This window comes from Leucoraja erinacea, chromosome 4 (assembly GCF_028641065.1).
Source record: "Leucoraja erinacea ecotype New England chromosome 4, Leri_hhj_1, whole genome shotgun sequence".
NCBI lineage: Eukaryota > Metazoa > Chordata > Chondrichthyes > Rajiformes > Rajidae > Leucoraja > Leucoraja erinaceus.
Window position 1 is genome coordinate 9,359,817 of NC_073380.1, and position 23,385 is coordinate 9,383,201.

Genomic DNA, 23,385 nt, shown 5'->3' on the forward strand with positions numbered 1-23,385 from the left:
AGCATGACCTTCACCTCCGTCAAGTCCTAGATCGGGCCCGTGAAATCAACCTCAATCTCAACCCAAAGAAGTGCCGTTTCCGCGTCTCAGAGGTCACTTACGTGGGCCACGTTTTTACTGCCTCGGGGCTGAAGCCTGACCCGCAAAAAACGGCTGCTGTCTCCGGGATGTCCTCACCCACCAATGTGCCCAGCCTGCAGCGTTTCCTGGGCATGGTCAACTACCTGGGAAAATTTATCCCTGACCTCAGCGAGCTGAGTGCGCCCTTGAGGGAGCTCATCAAGAAGGACACTGCCTGGGTCTGGGTTCCCGCATCACCAACAAGCCTTCGACGTCCTGAAGTCTAGACTAGTCAGTACCCCCACTCTCAAATTTTTCGATCTACAGCGTCCCATCGTTCTCACCTGCGACGCTTCCAAATTTGGTCTGGGTGCCGCCTGCCTGCAGCTCCACGATGGCCAGCAGCTGCCCGTTTCCTATGCGTCCCGCACCATGACCTCTGCCGTGCAGCGCTACGCTCAGATTGAGAAGGAACTGCTTGCCGTGGTATTTGCTTGCTCCAAGTTCAAGGACTATATTCTGGGCAACAACTTCACGATCGAGACGGACCACCAGCCGTTGGTCACCATCCTAAACAAGCCGATCCACGTTGCCTCTTCCCGGCTGCAGCGCATGATGCTGCAGCTACAGCGCTTCACTTTTAAAAATGTGTATCGCAAGGGCAAGGACATGTTCGTGGCCGACACGCTGTCCCGCGCACCACTATCGTCCACTGATCGCCACCCATACGAATTGTCTGACCTGATGGGGCTTAACGTCAACATTGTGCCTTCACAGCAGATGCAGTCCCTGGTCAAGCACACTGCCAAGGATCCTGCCCTGCAGCAGCTTGCCGACGTCATCCGACAGGGCTGGCCAGACAGCCGTTCATCCTTGCCGGCCGGTGCTGTGCCCTACTTCCTGGTCCGTGACGAGCTTGTCCTGCACGACGGTGTGGTGGTGAAAGGACACAAAGTCGTTGTGCCCGCCGCGCTGCGGGACCACTATTTTCAAGCCGCCCACCGCGGTCATCCTGGGGCCGAGGCCACTCTGTCCCACGCCCAGAGTCAGTTCTACTGGCCCGGCATGGCCCAAGACATCCGGGAGAGGGTCTCCGCCTGCGCTACCTGCAATAGCCTCGCTCCCCATCAGCAACGTCAGCCGCTTCTGCAACAGCCTGTCCCTGAACTGCCCTGGATGGCAGTCGCCACTGACATTTTCGAATGGCGTGGCAAGCACTTCCTGGTCCTTGTTGACTCTTATTCCAGCTGGTTCGAGGTCGACCAGCTGCACTCCCTCACCTCTTCGGCCGTCATCGGGAAGCTGCGCCGCCACTTCGCCACTTTCGGCTCCCCGGCGAGCCTCCAATCTGACAACGGCAGCCAGTTCACCAGTGCCGAGTTTCGGGGTTTCGCTGCCAGCTGGAACTTCCGACACTACACCAGCAGTCCCGAGTACCCGCAAAGCAACGGCCTGGCGGAGCGCGCTGTCCGCAGTGCTAAGGACTTGCTGGAGCATTGCAGACTTTCCAAATCCGATTTTTACCTGGCCCTCCTCAATCTTCGGAACATCTCCCGCGACACTGCCTTGGGCTCGCCAGCTCAGCGGCTGATGGCTCGCACAACGAGACCTCCACTCCCTGTGACCCAGCAGTCCCTCGTGCCCTCTGTTCTCCAGCCTGCTGCTGTCCAGGAGCGCATTGCCCTCAAGCACGCAGTGCAAAAGCGCTCCCACGACCAGTCCAGCCGTCCCCTGCCGCATCTATTCCCCGGCCAAGTCGTCCGGATGCAGTCCCCCTCCGGTCACTCCAAACTTGCCACCGTCGTCGGTGATGCTGCTTCGCCGCGGTCCCACCTGGTCGACCACGATGGTACCATCTACCGCCAGTCCCGCCAACATCTGCGGCTTGTCAAAGAGCCCCCACCACCGCCTGCCGACCCTTTCTCCCCTCCGTTGTCCGCTACACTGCCCGCCGCCCCACGCATGCCTCGCTCCCTGCCATCTCAGCTCGTCCAGCCCCGCTCTCCGCCTGACAGCCCTTGTTCCCCTGTCCAACCGCTGCTGCGCCTGCGTCCCCTCCTCTGCCTCCGCCGACTCCTTCTCCTCCAGGATCCCCGGTTCGGTCGCCCGCCCCAGTTCCGGCTCCTGCTCTTCCTGCAGAGGGGGGAGATGGCGAGCTGCGTACCCGGTCCGGCCGGCTGGTTAAGCCGCCTGTCCGCTATGGTGATTTTGCTTAGCTGGTTGCTCATCTGTTTGCTTACATGCTCGTAGCGTATGAGACGTGGTCGCCCCGTCACTACTGTATTGCTTTGTTTCCAAGGGGAAGGATGTAGATGACATGTGCATGTACCTTTAATATAGTGAGCTCACCACTACTAACCACTCCCCATATCAGAAGTATAATTGCAACCTCCCCACCCATTGATCCCTCTCTAGCTCCTGTGACAGACCATGTACAGCTAGGGCAGCAACGGTTATGTGATATCAATAAAAGTAGTAAAGACACAGTGTGTTCATGACAACATCTTTACAGAACACTGATGGACCGCTTCTATCGGGCATGCAAGGACTTCGGGCTGACCATCTTGGGGTAGGATACAGAGGCAGCACCTGTCATCACCATCGACGACTACGAACTTGATGCCGTCCATCAGTTTACGTACCTCGGCTCCACCATCATCGACAATCTCTCCTTGGACACAGAGATTGATAAGAGAATCGGGAACGCAGCTACAACTCTCGCTCGCCTCACAACTCGAGTGCGGACCAACCCAAAGCTGACAGTTAAGACAAAGATAGCAGTCTACAATGCCTGTGTCTACAGCATGCTGCTGTACGGCAGTGAGACATGGACTACATAGGCCAGGCAGGAGAGAAGACTCACCACCTTCCACCTGAGAAGCATCCGCCGTATCCTGGGCATATCCTGGCAAGACAGAGTGTCCATCGCCGAGATCCTGTCTCGTGCTGGCCTTCCTAGTATGTACACTCTACTCAGGCAGCGCAGTATGCGGTGGCTGGGCCATGTCCACTGCATGGAGGATGGCTGTATTCCAAAAGACATCCTCTATGGAGTGCTGACATCTGGGAGGTGAACCATCGGCCGTCCCCAGCTACGTTAAAAGGATGTCTGCAAGAGAGATGTGAAGGCGCTTGACATCGATGTGTGGAGAGGTAACCAACATTTTGAACACGTTTGACATCGATGTGTGGAGATGAACCAACATCTCAAAATGGGGGAAGAGAAACGGTTGAAACACAGGGGCAGACGAGCGGGCGCGCAGAATGGAGCGCAGCAACTTCAGCCACTTCATTGGTTTCTTGTTACAACTTCAGCAACAAGAGACCAATTGGTCTCTTCAGCCACAAGCGACGCTGTTCTAGCCGAGGTTTGGAGTAAGCAGCCAACAACTAGGATGCATCACCCATGGTCAGTCACGACCGAGGGGGACCCTACGAACCTCTGTGCATTCTCCTGCATTCAGTTTGATGTTTTTTTTGTGCAATTGTATAAAGCTGAATTTTCTTCCATTTTTGTTCAGCTTCAAATATGTAATTTCCTTTCTTGTCTCGTCATGAATGATTCATAGTCCGGATATTCAGATCAATAATCAACATTCTATGTGCTGCTCCTGCACATCTCAACTTCTTTTCCCCCCTCCCACCATCCCCATCATTCATAAAACTGAGCTAGAAACGACAACCGTGTTCAAGGGTCTTAATCAGCCGGAGTCCTGCCGCCAATCAGTAATCCAAGGACACTCAAAACCCAAGCACTGTCTGGTGCGCTGGCAGTGAAGCCCTCCCATTAACAAAAAGACCAGATGATTCCAATCTCCAGGCAGAACACAAAGCAAGGAATGGGCTTTACCAAAGTGCCCGTATTTGGAAGTAAGTGATTTGCTAATTGGCAAATCCTTAAATTTTTCAATGGGCAGTGGGTTAGCTGTTTGAACAATCTACCCAAAACACTTGCTTACACAAAATAGGATGGAAATAAGCCTGTCCCACTTACACGACGTTTTAGACGACTACGGGAGACTACGAGGTCACCACATGGTCGCCACATCTTCGCCGGAGGTTGCTGGGGTATCGCCTGCATGGTGGTGAGTAGTTCCCGCATTCTCGTAACTCGTCGCGGCTTCATTCTGGTCACCACTCATTTTCAAACATGTTGAAAAATTAGCGGCGACCTGAATTTTGACACCATGGAGAGTAGCAAGGATTCTCGTGACGTAGGTGGGTTGCCAGAAGGTCGTAGGTTGTCATAGGCTGTCGTAGGTTGTCGCCGGTGCTGACCGGTAAATTTCAGTGGATCATTGGGAGAAAAAAACGTAAACAGTAGTTTTCAGAACCAAGGATAACCGACCGGTAAAGTTAATGTCCGCCGAGCTTCACAGTCATGTATCTCTGACTTCTTAAAAGTTGTCTCCACTCCTCCTCACCCCGTCTCCCCCCCCCCTCTTTTAAAGGACTTAAGTGTACACTGTGCTTTCACCGTCTTAATTACAGTGCCAACCTTCCTGTTCATCGTGGTGTGTGTCTGTATCACATTGACTTTGCACCGTGTGAATTTCACTCAGACAGCGTTCCCCCCGCTTGCCCTGTATAACTGGCTGGTGAAGAAAGCGATGTGTGTGTATGTGCTCCACTCTGACGGTCGTCGTTCCAGTCACCGGTTTTTCAGCGACTTGCTATGACTTGACAGTCGCCTGAAAAATCGCCTAAGTGGGAAAGGCCCATTAGCCTCCTTTCTTGAGACATGTCTGCACCAAAACTAACTCTTTAGAACTTCAGCTGTTATCGACATTTTTCTTGTTTCTGTTTTGTTATCTTTAATATTTTTTGCATAATAGCAGTGACTATAAAGACAACAAAATTGGTTAAGTGTAAAGCTTTGGGACAACCCAAAGAGGTGAGGTCAGATTTACAAGCAATTTATCTTTTTTGTGTTTCACAGTAATCATACATGATTAATGAACAGAACCAAAATAGCCTTCATTAGCTTGGCATCAGATTTGTTTCTTTACTCGTTGAAGACCGCAACTCCATTGACCTTTCAACTTTGCGTTTTGATTCCCAATCATACTTGCTCGTAAATCAAAGCTAAAGTACCAGCTCCAGAGCAAAAATGTATATCTTATTAATCCATATCCAAACGATTAATTTTTCCTTCAGCAAAAATCTAACTATTAAATTTACGAGGATGTTGCCAGGACTGGAGGGCCTGAGCTACACAGAGAGGTTGGGCAGACTAGGATTTTAGTCGGAGTGCTAGAGGCTGAGAGTTGATCTTATAGACGTGTACGAGATCATGAGGGGATAGATAGGGTGAATGCACAATCTTTTACCCAAACCAGGGGAATTAAGTACCAGAGAGATGGGCTGGCTTGATTGGGGCGCATCTTAGTTGGCATGGACAAGTTGCGCCAAAAGGCGCATTTCTGTGCTGTATGACTATTACTTTTTTTTTAAATGGCGTGCTGATTGCCAATGTACTTCTTTCTAGATTGCCAGCTAGGTGGGAGCAAAGAATCATGGTTCTTGTGAACAGACAGCTACGCAGACTCAAAGGAGATCAGTAATTGAAGAGGAAATCACTTGGATAATACCCAGTGCTCTTGTCTGGCCAACAGGTAAAATAAATGTGTAGGAACGATACAATGGGAACTGCAGATGCTGGTTTACATCGAAGATAGACACAAGATGCTGGAGTAACTCAGCGGGACAGGCAGCATCGCTGGAGAGAAGGAAAGGGTGACGTTTCAGGCCGAGACCCTTCTTCAGACTGATAGGCAGGGGAGAGGGAGACTAGAGATATGGAAGGGTAAGGAGTGAAAACGACAGATCAAAGCAGACAACCTGTGCAGAATTGAAGTAGTGGTATTATGTCAAAGGTACTGTACTTCACATATGACATTAAATCAAGGCCCAGATTTATTTTCTCTTAGGTGGGCATAAACGTTTCCGATCAACTATTTTGAAGTGCAGGGAATTCAGCTCCACTTTCTTTGCCAATATTTAACCCCCACCCCAAATGTGCCCTGACTCACAAAAAAAAGATTACCTTGAACAATCTCTTAAAATGTATTTGCCACAAAGCCTCAGCTCCAATCTCACCTATCCCCATGTTCCTAGCATTTCATCATAGTGCGTGGTCTTTTTAGGCCGAGCGGAGGGGAGACTGATGCAAGAACAACGTCATATGGAAATGCTAAAATAAAATTGTCAGCCTTGCCGCTGGATCAACATACAATTAATTTCTGACATTCAGAAACACACACCTAGAAAGTGTTAAAAGTTAAAAACACTTAAATAAAATCAAAACATTTAAAGCTAAAAAATACTAACAGCAATCTCTACCAGCAAAACTGTGTAGAAGAACTTTGCCAAAAATGCGGTTTTCGTATTCTATGACCCCAACTTTCCTTCAGATGTTGTGACCATGCCGGGTGATGGTAAGTAAGTCAGTCCCGCGGCTGAATCCGAGCTCAGCGAATGGGCCGGTTCAAACTCCACCGCCCGGGGCGGTCAAAGCTGCCGAAGCTGCCGCCCTCCAGTCCAGCGGACGAAGATGTTGTTGCGGGAGCCCCGGAAAAACAGGTCACCAACCTGTGACCTGTGAGCTCCTGACGCTATCGTCCACTGGGCCCGCGTCCGAGCCTCCGAAGTCGGGTAGCCACCGCCGGAACACCACCACAGCCCGAAGTCGGGCCAGAAAATTAGTGAAGCATGATTCCCCTTCAAAAATCCATGCTGACTAGGACTGATCCTGTTACTGCCATCCAAATGTGCTGCTATTTCATCTTTTATCCAGCATCTTCCCCACCACAGGTCAGGCTATTCAAGGCTTTTAAGGAGGGCTAGACTAAGTGGGACTCGTCGGCCCCCCAACACAATATTCCATCTCTCCACCATTCCAATATTGGTGGCCAGTGGGGGGGGGGGGGGGGGGGGGGGGGGGGCTTTCTGGAGCGCTAGTATGGGTGTTGTGGGCCGAAAGGACTGGATTCCCGAGGGCTAGTATGGAAATTGTGGGCCAAATAGAATCATGGGCTGGCAGCTCAGTCACTCAGGCCTGGTGGGCTGGCAGCTAAGTCACTCAGGCCTGGTGGGCTGGCAGCTCAGTCAATCAGGCCTGGTGGGCTGGCAGCTCAGTTACTCAGGCCTGGTGGGCTGGCAGCTCAGCTCAGGCCTAGTGGGCAGGCAGCTCAGAAACTGCCAGAAATTCTGCCCAAAACGGGTGACTCTGTGAGAGAGAAGGGGGAGAGGGTGGAGAATCAATTTTGGACATTTTTCATCTTTTTCTGCAGATCACAGCAATGGAGGAAAGTCTATCCTGGCCTGGATTTCACAGGGAGCCAATGAAGGGAGGGAGAAAAATACTTGGGTGAGGTTTAATACTTGCAGGGGGAATACTTACTGATGGGCCGAAGGGACTCATCCTAGGCTAGTACAGGCCTGATGGGCCTAAGGGGCTCTTTAAAAAAAATCTGATTGAAATCTCAGTGAAAGGCACTTTTTATGGACTTTTCCTGGCCTGGAACCAAAATGCCAAAATATTTCTACTGGGCTAATATGGGCATTTTGGGCAAAAAGGACTGGTTTCTCAGCTAATAGGGGCCTTGTGGGCCAAAATTAGTGGTTTCAGGCAGGCCAAACAACTCATTTCATTTCATTTCCATTTCAATTTCAAGCACAGGGCAGGCCAAACAGCTCATTGTATTTCCATTTCATTTCCATTGCCATTGCAGTTTCAAGCACAGGGCAGGCCGAACAGCTCACTGCATTTTCATTTCATTTCCATTGCAGTTTCAAGCACAGGGCAGGCCAAACAGCTCATTGCATTTTCATTTCACTTCCATTGCAGTTTCAAGCACAGGGCAGGACGAACAGCTCACTGCATTTTCATTTCACTTCCATTGCAGTTTCAAGCACAGGGCAGGACGAACAGCTCACTGCATTTTCATTTCATTTCCATTGCCATTGCAGTTTCAAGCACAGGGCAGGCCAAGCCAAACAGCTCAATGCATTTTCATTTCATTTCCATTGCCATTGCAGTTTCAAGCACAGAGCAGGCCAAGCCAAGCCAAACAGCTCATTGCATTTTCATTTCATTTCCATTGCCATTTCAGTTTCAAGCACAGGGCGGGCCAAACAACTCATTTCATTTTCATTATGGGCTAACAAATCATTTATTGCAAGTACATTGCAGACTCACAGTTCAGTTGATTCACAGCTTAGAATGAGAGTCGTGGTCTCTCCCTCGCGATCTTGCAGAGTGACTAAGTCATGTCCAGGCATCCGCGGTTTTATGGTCCTGTCCCCCCCCCCCCCCCCCCCCCGCCCCCCCCCCCCCCCCTCCCCCCCGGAACGGGCGTTACCTTCATCGCGGTAATTGACAGGCGAGAGGATCTCAAGTTTTTTTTTTAAACCCTCATAACTTTTTTATTTTTAATCGATGGGAAAATTCCTCGGGGCCTGCTCAGCGGAGGACGACTGAGTAAGATGGCCAAAAATCATAGCGATATATGGTAGCGTTTTTTCTAAATATATAGCGCAGACAGGAATTTGTCAAGATGAGACTTTTAATTATTATAGATAATCCCACTCTGAATACAATCAAACAAATGATAGACAATTGTGGCAGAGACTATCAGGCCCATTGTTGGCCATCAGGGATGATCTCTAGCAATGACATATTTTGTCCCCAAGAAAAATAAAGTGACCCTTCTCAATGACTACCAACATTTCTAACAGTTCAACAGTTCTAACATCAACCATAATGAAGTCCTTTGCAACAATGATACTGACCCACATCTGCACCAGTCTTCCAGACAATCTAGACCCAGTTTAATTTGCATACAGAAAAAAATAGGTTTACGGAGGACGTTATTTTTCTTGCACTACATTCAGCTCTGGAACACCTCGACCAGAAGAGCACCTAGGTCAAGATGCAATTCATAGACTATAGCTCAGCCTTTAACACAATAATAATGAATAAGCTCATTCTTAAACTTCAAGATTGTTCTTGGGGTTTCTATCTGCAACTGGATTCTCGCCTTCCTGATCAGCAAATGTCATTCATAAAGTTTTGTCTACCCTGAACCTCATGGTTGTCTACTCAGTCCTCTGTTCTACTCCCTGTATACCCAAAACTGTATTGATCAAGTACAAAAACAACTCGACCCTTAAGTTCGGCAATCAACCCCACCACCTCTCTCAACTTATTGTCAAACTGAGGGAACTGGATATCTGCTCGTCCTTATGTAATTGGATCCTCAACTTGCCTGGTCCATCACAGGTATCGACCTCCCCACCAGTCTTTGCATGTTTTACATGGGTCATAATAACAATTTAATTCATCTGCCTTTAATTACTGGTTACCTTAAAATCAGAACTGTTAATCTACTTGTTTTCAAAATAATGATACTTACTGTTTACTAAGTATTCCATTTAAGGTTTTAACATCTTCTTTGAGATGACGAGGTACATCATCCATGTATCGTTTCTCCAGATGCCTCTCAACATCTTTATCTGATACCTTTTTCTTTGGCCTCTTGATCATTACACTGTTTAAAGCAAAACATACATTTATAGACAATAGGTGCAGGAGTAGGCCATTCAAGCCAGCACCGCCATTCATTGTGATCATGGCTGATCATCCACAATCAGTACCCCATTCCTGCCTTCTTCCCCTATCCCTTGACACCGCTATCTTTAAGAACTCCATCTAACTCTCTCCTGAAAGCATCCATAGAATTGGCCTCCACTGCTTTCTGAGGCAGAGAATTCCACAGATTCACAACTCTCTGGGTGAAAAAGTTTTTCCTCATCTCGTTCTAAATGGTCTACCCATTATTGTTAAACTGTGGCCCCGGGTTCTGGACTCCCCCAACATAGGGGACATATTTCCTGCCTCTAGCATGTCCAATCCCTTAATAATCTTATATGTTTCAACAAGATCCCTTCTCAACCTTCTAAATTCCAGAGTATACAAGCCCAGCCGCTCCATTCTATCAACATATGACAGTCCCGCAATCCCGGGAATTACCAGTGAACCTACGCTGCACTCCCTCAATAGTAAGAATGGCTTTCCTCAAATTTGGAGACCACAATTGCACACAAGTCCCGTTTTAAGTCCTGTTAAAAAATGTTAGTGGAGGTCTTCTATGTGGGGGGTGGGGGTGGGGAAGGGGGAAACTTTATTTCTTAGTCACCTACCTGGTCGGAGAGGCAGCATCCCTCCAAGCTGCTTCTTCGCCCCGTCCTCGCGGCCTACCATCGAGAGTGGAGCGGCGTTTCCTGTCGGGACCAGCCGGGACTACAGCTTCGGCGGCGGTGGCGCAGCGCTGGGATACCAACACGGAGCGGGCGATGCCTTGCCGGGTCGCCTTGCGGTAGGCTCCGGAGTGTTGTGGCCGTCGATCCCAACATCGCGGAGCTGGGGCTGCGGGCGTCCGGCCGCGGGCGGCGCTGGATTTGGAGCGCCGCAGAGCCAGGGATCGAGTTCACTGGGGTCGGAGCTCCAGCCGGCACGGCCTGAGGACTACGAGTGCCCCGGTCTCCAGGGAGGAGGCAGCCGCTCCAGACTTTTCCAAGCCGCTGAGGAATGTTTCACCCGACGACGAAGTTCCATCTTCACGGCAAGAGGGCCCTGAAAATCATCGGACTGGCTGCACGGCCACAAATGGGCCCCGACCTCGGGTGTTTCACAGAGGAAGGGGACTTAACTTTCTGGTGCCTTTCCCCACAGTGGAAAGTTTTGATTCTGCTGCGGGGGGATGTTTGTGTTGAACTCTATAATATGTTGTGTCCATTTTATTCTTTTTTATCTTCTTTTTTTTGTTTAACCTTTTTCTATGGTTTGTAATGGAACTTATTATTTAATTTATGTAAAGCACTTTGGTGTCAATGCGAGTTGACTTAAAACGTGCTATATAAATACAACTTAATTAATTACTTACTTACAATACTCCTGGTGTGGTCTCACTGGGGCCCTGTACAACTGCAGAAGGACCTGCTCATACACTCAACTCCTCTTGTTATGAAGGTCAACGGCATTAACTTTTTTTTTTATGCCTGCTGTACCTGCATGCTTACTTTCAGTGAGTGACGAACCAGGAGCCACAGATCTCTTTGTACTTCCCCTTTCCCAACCTGACACTATTCAGACAATAATCTACTTTCCTGTTTTTGCCACCAAAGTGGATAACTTCACATTTATCCACATTAAACTGCATCTGCCATGCATCTGCCTGCCCTCTTACCCAACCTGTCCAAGTCACCCTGCATCCTCATAGCATCCTCCTCACAGTTCACACTGTTACCCAGCTTTGTGTAATCTGCAAATTTGCTAATGTTACTTTGAGTCCCTTCATCTAAATCATTGAAGTATATTGTAAATGGCTGTGGTCCCAGCACCGAGCCTTGTGGTATCCCATTAGTCACTGCCTACCATTCTGAAAATGACCCTTTAATCCCTACTCTTTGTTTCCAGTCTGCCAACCAATTTCCTAGCAATGTCAGTACCCTACTACCATGTGCTCTATTTTTTTCCCCACTAATCTCCTATGTGGGACCTTATCAAATGCTTTCTGAAAGTCCAGGTACACTACATCCATTGGCTCTCCCTTGTCCATTTTACTTGTTGCATCCTCAAAAAATTCCAGAAGATTAGTCGAGCATGATTTCTCCTTCGTAAATCCATGCTGATTCGGGCAGATCCTGTTACTGCTATCCAAATGTGCTTATAATCCAAATAGTGTGCCACTATTTCATCTTTTATAATTGCCTCCAGCATTTTCCCGACCACTGATGTCAGGCAAACTGGTCTATAATTCACTGTTTTTTCTCTCCCGCCTTTCTTAAAAAGTGGGATAACATTAGCTACCCTCCAATCTGCAGAAACGGATCCTGAATAAAGAGAACATTGGAAAATGGTCACCAATGCATCCACGATTTCTAGAGCCACTTCCTTAAGTACCCTGGGGATTTAGCCTTCAGTCCCATCAGTCTACCCAACACCATTTCCTGCCTAATGTCAATTTCCTTCAGTTCCTCCATCACCCTAGATCAGGAGTCGGCAACCTATGGCCCCCGAGTCAAATGCGACCCGTAAACAGAAATCATCTGGCCCGCAGTCGGATTTTCCCCCCATAATCATCTGGCCTGCCGAGCGCCCTGAGCAGCGGCCAGGCTCCCCGAGCAGCGGCTGAGCTCTGGCTGTACCGCATCCTGCGCAAAGCCGCCGGTACTGCCGCGCAACTTCTGTAAACACGTTTAAGAAAGAACTGCAGGCGCTGCCAAAAATGCTGGAGAAACTCAGAGGGAGAAACATGCAAGGGTTGCATGAGGCTGCCTCACCCGCTAAGTTTCTCCAACATTTTTGTCTACCTTCTGTGAACACATGATTTCATGCCTGCCATCCGGGTTGGGATGCGGGCGGGATCCATGTGTGCACGTAATAGATGTGGCCTGCCATCCGCTCACAGACATATGTCCCGGCCCCTATGCAGAACAAGTTTGCCAACCACTGACCTAGATTCTCTAGCCACTAGTACATCAGGGATATTGTTTGTGTCTTTCTTAGTGAAGACGGATCCAAAGTACTTATTCAACTCGTTTGCTGTTTCCTTGTTCCCCATAATAAATTCACCTGTTTCAGTCTTCAAGGGTCCAACTTTGGTCTTAACTAATTTATTCCTCTTCACATACCTAAAGAAGTTTTTACTATCCCCCTTTATATCCTTGGCTAGCTTACCTTTGTATCTCATCTTTTCTCCCCATATTGCCTTTTTATTTATCTTTTGCTGCTCTTTAAAAGTCTCCCAATGCTCTGGCTTCCCGCTCATCTTTGCTATATTAAAGGGAATATGAAGGGGAAATCCTGCTTGACTAATCTCCTGAAATTTTTTGAGGATGTGACAAGTTGAAATGGATGAAGGACAGCCAGTAGATGGAGTGGATCTGACTTTCAGAAAGCCTTTGATAAGGTCCCACACAGGAGATTAGTGGGCAAAATTTGAGCACATGGTATTTGGGGCAAGGTATTGACATGGATAGAGAATTGATTGGCAGATGGGAAACAAAGAGTAGGGACAAATGGGTCGCTGTCAGAATGGCAGGCAGTGGCGAGTGAAGTGCTGCAAGGCTCGGTGCTGGGTCCGGAACTATTCACAATATATATTAATGATTTAGATGATGGGATTAAAAGTAAAACTAGCAAATTTGCAGATGACACAAAGCTGGGTGGCAGTGTGAACTGCAAAGAGGATGCTAGGAAGTTGTAGGGTGACTTGGACAGGTTGAGTGAGTGGGCAGATGCATGGCAGATGCAGTATAATGTAAATAAATGTGAGGTTATCCACTTTGGCAGCAAGAACAAGGAGGCAGATTATTATCTCAATGGTGTCAGATTAGGAAAAAGGGAAGTGCAACAAGACCTGGGTGTCCCTGTACACCAGTCATTGAATGTAAACATGCAGGCAGTAAAGAAAGATAACGGCATGCTGGCCTTCATAACGAGAGGATTTGAGTATAGGAGTGAAGAGGTCCTTCGGCAGTTGTACAGGGTAAGATCACATCTGGAGTAGTGTGTGCAGTTTTGATCTGCTAATTTGAGGACGGGATGGCGGGACTGTCATATGAGGAAAGATTGGGCTTGTAATCACTTGAATTTAGAAGGATGAGAGGGTATCTTATAGAAACATATACAATTATAAAAGGACTGGACAAGCTAAATGCAGGTAAAAAATTCCCAATGTTTGGGGAGTCCAGAATCAGGGGCCACAGTCTAAGAATAAAGGGGAGGCCATTTAAAACTGAGATGAGAAAAAAACGTTTCACCCAGAGAGTTGTGAATTTGTGGAATTCTTTGCCACAGAAGGCAGTGGAGGCCAATTCACTTTGATGCATTTAAAAGAGTTAAATAGAACTCTAGGGGCTAGCAGAATCAAGGGATATTGGGAAAAGGCAGGCACGGGTTACTGATTGTGGATGATCAGCCATGATCACATGAATGGCGGTGCTGCCTCGAAGGGCCAAATGGCCTCATTCTGCACCCATATTCTATGCTTCTAACAGTGACTATAATTAAAGCACAGTGGCTACCAGAGTACAGGAAGTGCAAATCATCATATTTACTACCCAGAAATACAAGTGTTGAAAATGTGACACAGAACCAGATACCCATAGAGAAAACACAAATTAGAATCATGCAGCACAGAAACAGGCCCTTTGACCCAACTTGCCCATGCCGACCGCAATGCCCCATCTACCCAAGTTCCACCTGTCTGCATTTGGCCCATATCTCTCTAAACCTTTCCCATCCATTTACCTGTCCAAATGTCTTGCAATGTTATTATAGCCCTTGCCTCCATAACCTCCTCTGGCAGCTAGTTCCATATAGCAAACACCCTTTCTGTCAAAAAGTTGCCCCTCAGGTTCCAGTTACATCTTTCCCCTCTCACCTTTAAACCCATTTCCTCTGGTTCTTGATTCTCCAACTCTGGTTAAAAGACACTGTGCATTTACCCTATCTACTCCCCTCATGATTTTATACACCTCAGATCACCCCTCAGCCGACTGCCCTCCAAGGTGTAGTCCTAGCCCATCCAACCTCTCCCTATAGCTCAGGCCTTCAAGTTTTGGCAACATCCACGTAAATCTTCCCTGCATTCTTTCCAGTTTAACGACATCCTTCCCATAGCAAGGTGACCACAACTGAACACAATACTCCAAATGCAGTCTCACCAACATCTTGTACAACTGTAACACAACATCCCAATGTCTATACTCAATACCCCGATTGATGAAGGCCTATGTACCGAAAGCCTTCTTGACCACCCCATCAACCTTGCACCTTAAATAGAATACTTCAACAATTTGCAAGCCCTCAATCTTTTTTGACTCACACCTTGTCTTTTCATCTCTGGTCTCTGTCCAACTATCTGCCTATCAAAACAACCCATACCTGTATCAACCTATTACCTGCCAGGCTTTGTCCTGTCCCAGCTTTCTCCTCCCCCACTATCAGTCAGGAGAAGGGTCCCAACCCAAAACATCACCTATGTTCTCCAGACATGCTGCCTGAGTCACTGAATTACTCCAGCACGTTGTGATTTTTGTGTACATCAGCAACTGCAACTCCTCGTTTCTACAACCATATATGGACAGTACCTTGAAATCACAAAAAAGTGCTGCAAAGCAGTGAGATGGACTGAGTTAAACTATGAGAAAATCTCAAGGGTGGCAAGTTGCTATAAAAATAACAATTTGAGAGTAAAGCCTTAAAAGGGAGTCACACACTGTGATGATCTCATCACTTGTGCAAACTGAGACCAAAAATTATTTCTTATGAAAGACCAGAGTACATGGAAATATCTCAGTCAAATTTGTAAAGCACATTTATTCTAATAATATTTTTAGCTTTCTTCATACTGCAAGTAACCTTTGTATTTGCATCACCTTACTTGTGCATGACAAAAACCTAGGCAATTAACAAAATGATAAATCTGTAGTTGTTATACAATAGGCAATAGTTGCAGGAGTAGGCCATTCGGCCCTTCGAGCAAGCACCGCCATTCAATGTGATCATGGTTGATCATCCCCAATCAGTACCCCGTTCCTGCCTTTTCCCCATATCCCCCCCGACTCCGCTATCTTTAAGGGTCCTATCCAGCTCTCTCTTGAAAGCATCCAGAGAACCTGCCTCCACCGCCCTCTGAGGCAGAGAATTCTACAACTGAGACTCACAACTCTCTGTGAGAAAAAGTGTTTCCTCGTCTACGTTCTAAATGGCTTACCCCTTATTCTTAAACTGTGGCCCCTGGTTCTGGACTCCCCCAACATCGGGAACATGTTTCCTGCCTCCAGCGTGTCCAAACCCTTAACAATCTTATATGTTTCAATAAGATCCCTCTCATCCTTCAAAACTCCAGAGTGTACAAGCCCAGCTGCTTCATTCTCTCAGCATATTCCATCCCGGGAATTAACCTTGTAAACCTACGCAGCACTCCCTCAATAGCAAGAATGTCCTTCCTCAAATTAGTGGACCAAAACTGCACACATTACTCCAGGTGTGGTCTCACTTGGGCCCTGTACAACTGCAGAAGGACCTCTTTGCTCCTATACTCGACTCCTCTTGTTATGAAGGCCAACATGCCATTCGCTTTCTTCACTGCCTGCTGTACCTGCATGCTTACTTTCATAGACTGATGAACAAGGACCCCCAGATCCCGCTGTACTTCCCGTTTTCCCAACTTGACGCCATTTAGATAGTAATCTGCCTTCCTGTATTTGCTACCAAAGTGGATAACCTCACATTTCTCCACATTAAATGTCATCTGCCATGCATCTGCCCACTCCCCCAACCTGTCCAAGTCACCCTACATTCTCATAGCATCTTCCTCACAGTTCACACTGCCACCCAGCTTTGGCTCATCTGCAAATTTGCTAATATTACTTTGAATCCCTTCATCCAAATCATTGATGAATATTGTAAATAGCTGCGGTCCCAGCACCGAGCCTTGCAGTACCCCACTTGTCACTACCCCACTTTCTGTTTCCCGTCTGCCAACCAATTTTCTATCCATGTCAGCATTCCACCCCCAATACCATGTGCCATAATTTTGCCCACTAATCTCCTATGTGGGACTTTATCAAATGCTTTCTGAAAGTCCAGGTACACTACATCCACTGGCTCTCCCTTGTCCATTTTCCTAGTTACATCTTCAAAAAATTCCAGAAGATTAGTCAAACATGATTTCCCCTTTGTAAATCCATGCTGACTCGGACCGATCCTGTTACTGCTATCCAAATGTGCGGCTATATCATCTTCTATAATTGACTCCAGCATCTTCCCCACCACCGATGTCAGGCTAACTGGTCTATAATTCCCTGTTTTCTCTCTCCCGCCTTTCTTAAAAAGTGGGATAATATTAGCTACCCTCCAATCCACAGGCACTGATCCTGATTCTATAGAACATTGGAAAATTATCATCAATGCATCCACAATTTCTAGAGCCACGTCCTTAAGTACCCTGGGATGCAGACCATCAGGCCCTGGGGATTTATCAGCCTTCAGTCCCTTCAGTCTACCCAACACCATTTCCTGCCTAACGTGGATTTCCTTCAGTTCCTCCGTCACCCCAGATCCTCTGGCCACTACATCAGGAAGATTGTTTGTGTCCTCCTTTGTGAAGACGGATCCAAAGTACCTGTTCAACTCATCTGCCATTTCCTTGTTCCCCATAATAAATTCACCTTTTTCGGTCTTCAATATTCTTGGGCCTGAAAATTACTTTTGACAACATTCATAAATAGGCTAGACACACTACAAATATCTGACATTGAGTCGTATTTGATACACTTCGTTCATAAGTGAAATTGCAAATGCAAATTGTGCCTTGAGCTATTTTTGCATTTTAGCAGTCCTAATCTATTGGAGAAATAAACCAGGAGGCTCCAAGCAATATTCAGGGTTAGGAAGAAACTGCAGCTCCTCCCTTTTTGAAATGATAAAATTGCCTTCCTGGATGACTGCAAAACCCATTTAAATTTCTCACCTTGCAAACACAGGGATCTTGGGTAACACAGGTTTTGGTTGAATGAATATTTTTCGATATTGTTGTAGGAATTCGCAGTGAGCGTCTGGTGTACTTTGCGGATTATCTCTAAAAAGTCAATAAAACACGGTTATTTGAAGCTTTCGTTAACTGTATCTGAAATAAATCAAACAAGCCTTCCATTTTTCAAATCAGTAGACAAATACATAATCCAGATAAAGTTCCAGTAAGGTAATTAAAGGAAAACATGCAGAAACTATCATACAGTGAAACACAACATATTGGCAATTAGTATCAATTCAATTTAAATATATATATAATGATCTTTGAATTTGTATTAGACACAAGCAATGCACTGTTGTGAATAAATTGTGAGAGAGTTTGTGGCAGGGAACAAAGAAAATTAGTTTAGTTATCTCAGTATTTAGTTGAACTTTCTTGATGTGCAGGTGTCAGAGGTTATGGGGAACAGGCAAAAGAATGGGGTTACGAGGGAGAGATAGATCGGCCATGATTGAATGGCGGAGTAGACTTGATGGGCCGAATGGCCTAATTCTACTCCTATTCCTTATGACCACATGAACATGATAATTAGGATGAGATTTACTTGCATCTATTTTAAATGATATCATGTAACATGAAATTTTAATAGATTGAAATAAGTTGTCCTAAAAAGCAGCCATGCTTCAGGCTTAACATCCTTTAGTGAGATGACGGGGTGTGGTTACCTGAAATTGTTAAAGTCAATGTTCATACCCACAACTCCTACCCACCGAGCCACCCAAGTTCCCCTCTCCCCACCAGATTCCACCTGACAGTCACCCATGAAGAGCTCTCATCCCCTTACCTACTGGTATCCTCTGCCCACCATCCCTCCCTTATCTGGATCCACTTATTACCTTCGTTGTCAGATTCTAGCATCAGCAGTCTCTCGCAAATTCACTATCTCCTACCAGCTTCTGCTCTACCTTCACCCTGCCCTCGCCTGGCTCCATATGCTTCTGCCTTTTTTAATCTGTCAATATCTGTAGCTACCTGCAGCTGTTTCCTAAATCCACCCCTTTCTCCTTGTACTTTGCACAATGGATATTGGCTTAATGGTGCCTCTTTAAAACAATGGATTCATACAAGTTATCAAACACAATTTAACACAAAATCACACAAGAAAATATTATAACAGCTGGTGCAACACTTGGACAGAGTGAGGTTTTTAAGAGTTAGAAAACAAGTGCAGCTGACTTACACTATCTCTTGATGGCAGACAAACTAATATGAGCTTTGCACAAATGCCAAGAAATAGAGGGTTTATACATTCCCATTGAGATTTTTAAATAGTTCACAAAATATAATCAATTCAATTCTACTATGTTGAATGGTACCTGCTCTGTAGACCACTGATGTTGCATAATTTCTGCACATTCTCATAGTCAATTCCTAAAAAATAGTTTGTTCCTGGAAGAAACAGAGCAGTTTTTAGTTTGAAATCCTCCATATTTATGGCCATGGTAAGCTTTGTATCCTTACAATTAAAGTCCTACTTTTGTACAATTTTTCTAAATATATTTCAAGCAGAGCTGCAGAAGCAATGAGACATAATTTTCATGAGAGTCGCTGAAGCTATATTTTTAGCTCCATCAAATCTTCTGGGAGTTAATAATGTAGCACATATAATTTTGAACTCATAAAATAGCAATGGGTTAAGGCCTATGATCCCAACACTGTGTGAGCTGTAGAATTTACAAACAGCCATCCCACCATCAAAACTGATAACTACAAGCAGTGACAATTTAACTCTGCAGAAATTAAGGAACTTGATAATTCAGTTTGAAGAAAGGTCCCAAAACATCACCTAATCTTTTTCTACAGAGATGTTGCCTAATCCGCTGAGTTACTCCAGCACTTTGTGTATTTTTTGTAAACCTGCATCTGCAGTTCTTTGTTTCTATTTCTTGATAATTCGCATAATGTTTGAAGCCAGGCTAGCATTCCCCCGTAGAAACTTTATTTTCTATCAATTTAAAGAGCAAATAATACAAACTTAATCAGCAAAGTTAGCCAGGTCAACATTCAGAATCAATCAGCTATAAAAAACCTGGATGCAACTTAACTTCCTCAAACTCAACAGCGATAAGACAGAATTCCTCCTCATAGGCTCCAAAGCCACACTCAGCAAAATCAATAACCCCACTCTCACCATCTCCCCAGACCCGCAACCTTGGCGTGATCTTTGATTCCACCCTCTCCCTTGAGCCTCACATCCGCCATGTCATTAAAACCTCCTTCTTTCATCTCCGCAACATCACCAAACCCAGACCCTCTCTCACACCTCCCGCTGCTGAAAGACTCATCCATGCTTTCATCTCCTCCCGACTGGACTATTGCAACTCACTTCTCCTTGGCATCAGCTCCACCTACATCACCCGACTCCAACTGGTCCAGAACGCAGCCGCCCGACTCATCACCCACACCAAATCCTGGCATCACATCACTCCAGTCCTCAAACAACTTCACTGGCTTCCCATCTCCCACCGGATCACCTACAAAATCCTGATCCTCACCTACAAAGCCCTCCACCATCTGGCCCCCCCATATCTCACTGACCTCCTCTCCCCTACCAACCCTCACAGTCCCTCAGATCCACATCAGCCGGTCTCCTCTCCATCCACAAGTCCAACCTCCGCAGTTTTGGGGACAGAGCCTTCTCCAGGGCAGCTCCCAGGCTCTGGAACTCCCTCCCCCAACTGATCCGCAATTCCGTGTCCCTCACCATCTTCCAGTCCCGCCTCAAGACCCATCTCTTCACCTCTGCCTATCCTTAGCCCCACGTCCCCCTCCCTTTTCATCAGTGCATTAATTGCCTCATATTGTGTTTGAATTGAATTCTGTCTTTACTTTGTGTACTAGTCATGTCTCTACTATTTATTTCATTCCCCTTACATGTTTTTCCTCTACCTGCTAAATTTTTGTAAGGTGTCCTTGAGACTCTTGAAAGGCACCCATAAATAAAATTTATTATTATTATTATTATTCCAACAACGTTTAGACTTTCCTTTTGGCTTGATGGTCGAATGAACATGACATGTATTACTCCTGGAAAATATTTCACAAATTCACATATTTTTAAAATATGTTCACTTGTTTGATGCGAGTGACCGAAAGTGATCTGACTTTTGCAATATCTCACAAGCAGGCCATTCTGAACATCATTCCACGCTGATCTGTGGGCTGTCAGAATTGATGCCCTTCTTTTTAACCTCTGCTCCTCCTCCCTCTGTCACTGCCACCTCCCTCGATCACTGCCCTCCCTCCTTCCACCACTGCTCCTCTCTTGACCCTTGCCCCAGTTCCTCCCTCATTCTTTACTGCTGCCCGCTCTCTCCGCCACTGCTCCTCTCGACTGCTGAAACTCTCCACACAGCCATCCGTCTCTTAAACACCCTGTCCCTTCTCCCGCCATCCCTGCTCCCTCCCCCACCACGCTCCCCACTGTGGACCCCTCTTCACCACTGACCGTCTTCCCATTCTGCTTCCTCTCCCCCATTGCTGTCCCCTCTCGCCGCCCTTTTCCCCTCAGCTGACCACCCCTGCCCCTCTTTCCCCACCCCTGCCTTCTCTCCCCCACCCCCTGCCTTCTCTCCCCAACCCCTGCCCCCTCCCCAGACCTGCCTTCTGTTGACAACCTCTGCCCGCTTCCCCACCTCCTCTCCCTCACATCTGCCACTCTCCCTCACACCTGCCCCTTCTGTTAACAACCCTGCCCCCTTCGCCCCCCACACCTGCCCCCTCTCGCCACACATGCCCCCTCTCCCCCACACCTGCCCCCCTCTTCGCCCCCACACCTGCCCCCTCTCCCCCACCCCTGCCCCCCTCCCCCCTCGCCCCACACATGCCCCCCCTCTTCCCCACCCTCTCCCCCCCACATCCCCACCTCCCCCCTCGCCCCCCACTCCATCCCCCTCCCCCCACACCTGCCCCCTCCCCCACCCCCCCTGCCCCCTCGCCCCCCACACCTGCCCCCTCTCACCCCCACACCTGCCCCCTCTGCCCCCCCCTCCCCCCCTCTCCCCCACACCTGCCCCCTCTCCCCCCACACCAGCCCCCCCCTCCCCCTCCCCCCACCTCTGCCCCCCACCCAGCCCCCCTCCCCCCACACACCCTCTCCCCACACCCCCCTCTCCCCCACACCTGCCCCTCTGCCCCACACCTGCCCCCTCTCCCCCCACCTGCCCCCCTCTCCCCCTCACCCCAGCCCCTCCCCCCACCCAGCCCCCTCTCCCCCCACACCCCTCTCCCCCTCTCCCCCACACCAGCCCCCTCTCCCCACCAGCCCCTCTGCCCCACACCTGCCCCCCCTCTCCCCCACACCAGCCCCCCTCTCCCCCCACCTCTCCCCACACCAGCCCCCCTCTCCCCACCAGTGCCCCCCTCTACACCTGCCTCCTTCCCCCCACCAGCCCCCTCTCCCCCACACCCTGCCCCCTCTCCCCCACACCTCTCCCTCACCTCTGCTCACACTTGCCCCTTTCCCCCCTCACACCTGCCCTTCTGTCGACAACCCCTGGACTCTCTCCCCCACCATTGCCCCCTCTGTTGACATTAGAGATGATAGAGCGGACTTTTATTGACACAACCTCTGCCCCCGTCCCCCAATGTTGACCCCCGCTGCCCCTTTCCCCACTCCACCCCTGCCTCCTCGGGGGAAGAACTGGAGCAAGGAGCCTCTGTCGGGCTGGCTGTCACTGTCACTATCGCTGTCACCGGCACAACTACCCCTCGACCCTCCCTAGCCGCAGGGACATGTCCCCTGGGCCGGCCCTTACCGGCGGTCGGCGCCGAGCGGATCCTGCAGACGGCCGCGGGATCTTTGGGCACCAGGGCCGCCATTTGCCTCCGCCGCCCGTCTCCATGGCAACGCGGCCGGGGCTGAGCAACGAGGGCCAGGCCAGGCCCGGGCGGGACTCACCGAAAACAGGCACAACATGTTGCAATGAACTCAGCGGGTCAGGCAGCATTCATGGAGAACACGCATAGGTGACGTTGCGGGTCGAGACCCTTCCACGGTGAGTGGGCGAAGGTCGTGCAAGGAGATGACTTTCTGCCTCAATTGTCACCTCCTCTGGAAATGCTTGGGTTCATTCATCTTCTTGCGAATGGCGTGCACAGCCTATAGTTGTAGGTCAACTTGTTCAATTTGATATTTTGTTTGTGCACGTCGGGTTGATTGCATGAGTCGAAACAGGGTCGACCACGTCAAGGTTGCAATCATCCCACCCCAATGCTTGGGTGAACCAATTTAATGTCAATAATAGGTGCAAAATGCTGGAGGAACTCAGCGGGACAGGCAGCATTTCTGGAGAGAAGGAATTGGTGACTTTCGGTGTCTGAAGAAGGGTCCTTCTCACCAGAGATTCTGCCTCTCCCGCTGAGTTACTCCAGCATATTGTGTTCATCTTCGATGTCAACCAACACCAGCAGTTCATTCCTATACTAATGTTAATAATGTTTAAGAGGGAACTCAACTGCAGATACTGGAAAATCGAAGGTAGACAAAAATGCTGGAGAAGGGTCTGGACCCAATACGTTGCCTATTTCCTTAGCTCCATAGATGCTGCCTCACCCCTGAGTTTCTCCAGCATTTTTGTCAACCTAACTCTTGCTATCCCCCTCTAGTTCTCCTACTAGGTTCATTGTCATCCTGCTTTGATCTGTCGTTTTCACACCAATATCTCGGTTCCCTCTCCCCTGACTGTCTGAAGAAGGGTCTTGACCCGAAACGTCA

At 48.2% G+C, this 23,385-nt stretch overlaps 1 protein-coding gene across 3 annotated transcripts in view; it reads right to left on the reverse strand.

Annotated features, from left to right (window-relative positions):
* cnbd1 (cyclic nucleotide binding domain containing 1) overlaps positions 1-22,559 on the reverse strand; it is a 119,251-nt gene extending 96,692 nt beyond the window's left edge. For 2 of the 3 annotated variants that reach the window (XM_055633641.1, XM_055633640.1), the window contains exons 1-4: positions 22,427-22,559; positions 18,986-19,058; positions 17,607-17,714; positions 9,477-9,611 (exon numbers count right to left, since the gene is read on the reverse strand). In XM_055633641.1, coding sequence (XP_055489616.1) covers positions 9,477-9,611; positions 17,607-17,714; positions 18,986-19,058; positions 22,427-22,490 — 380 coding nt within the window. In that variant the 5' untranslated portion in view covers positions 22,491-22,559. The remainder of the gene's footprint in view (positions 1-9,476; positions 9,612-17,606; positions 17,715-18,985; positions 19,059-22,426) is intronic. The other variant, XM_055633642.1, reaches the window with a different exon arrangement.
* Positions 22,560-23,385: the final 826 nt, after the last annotated feature.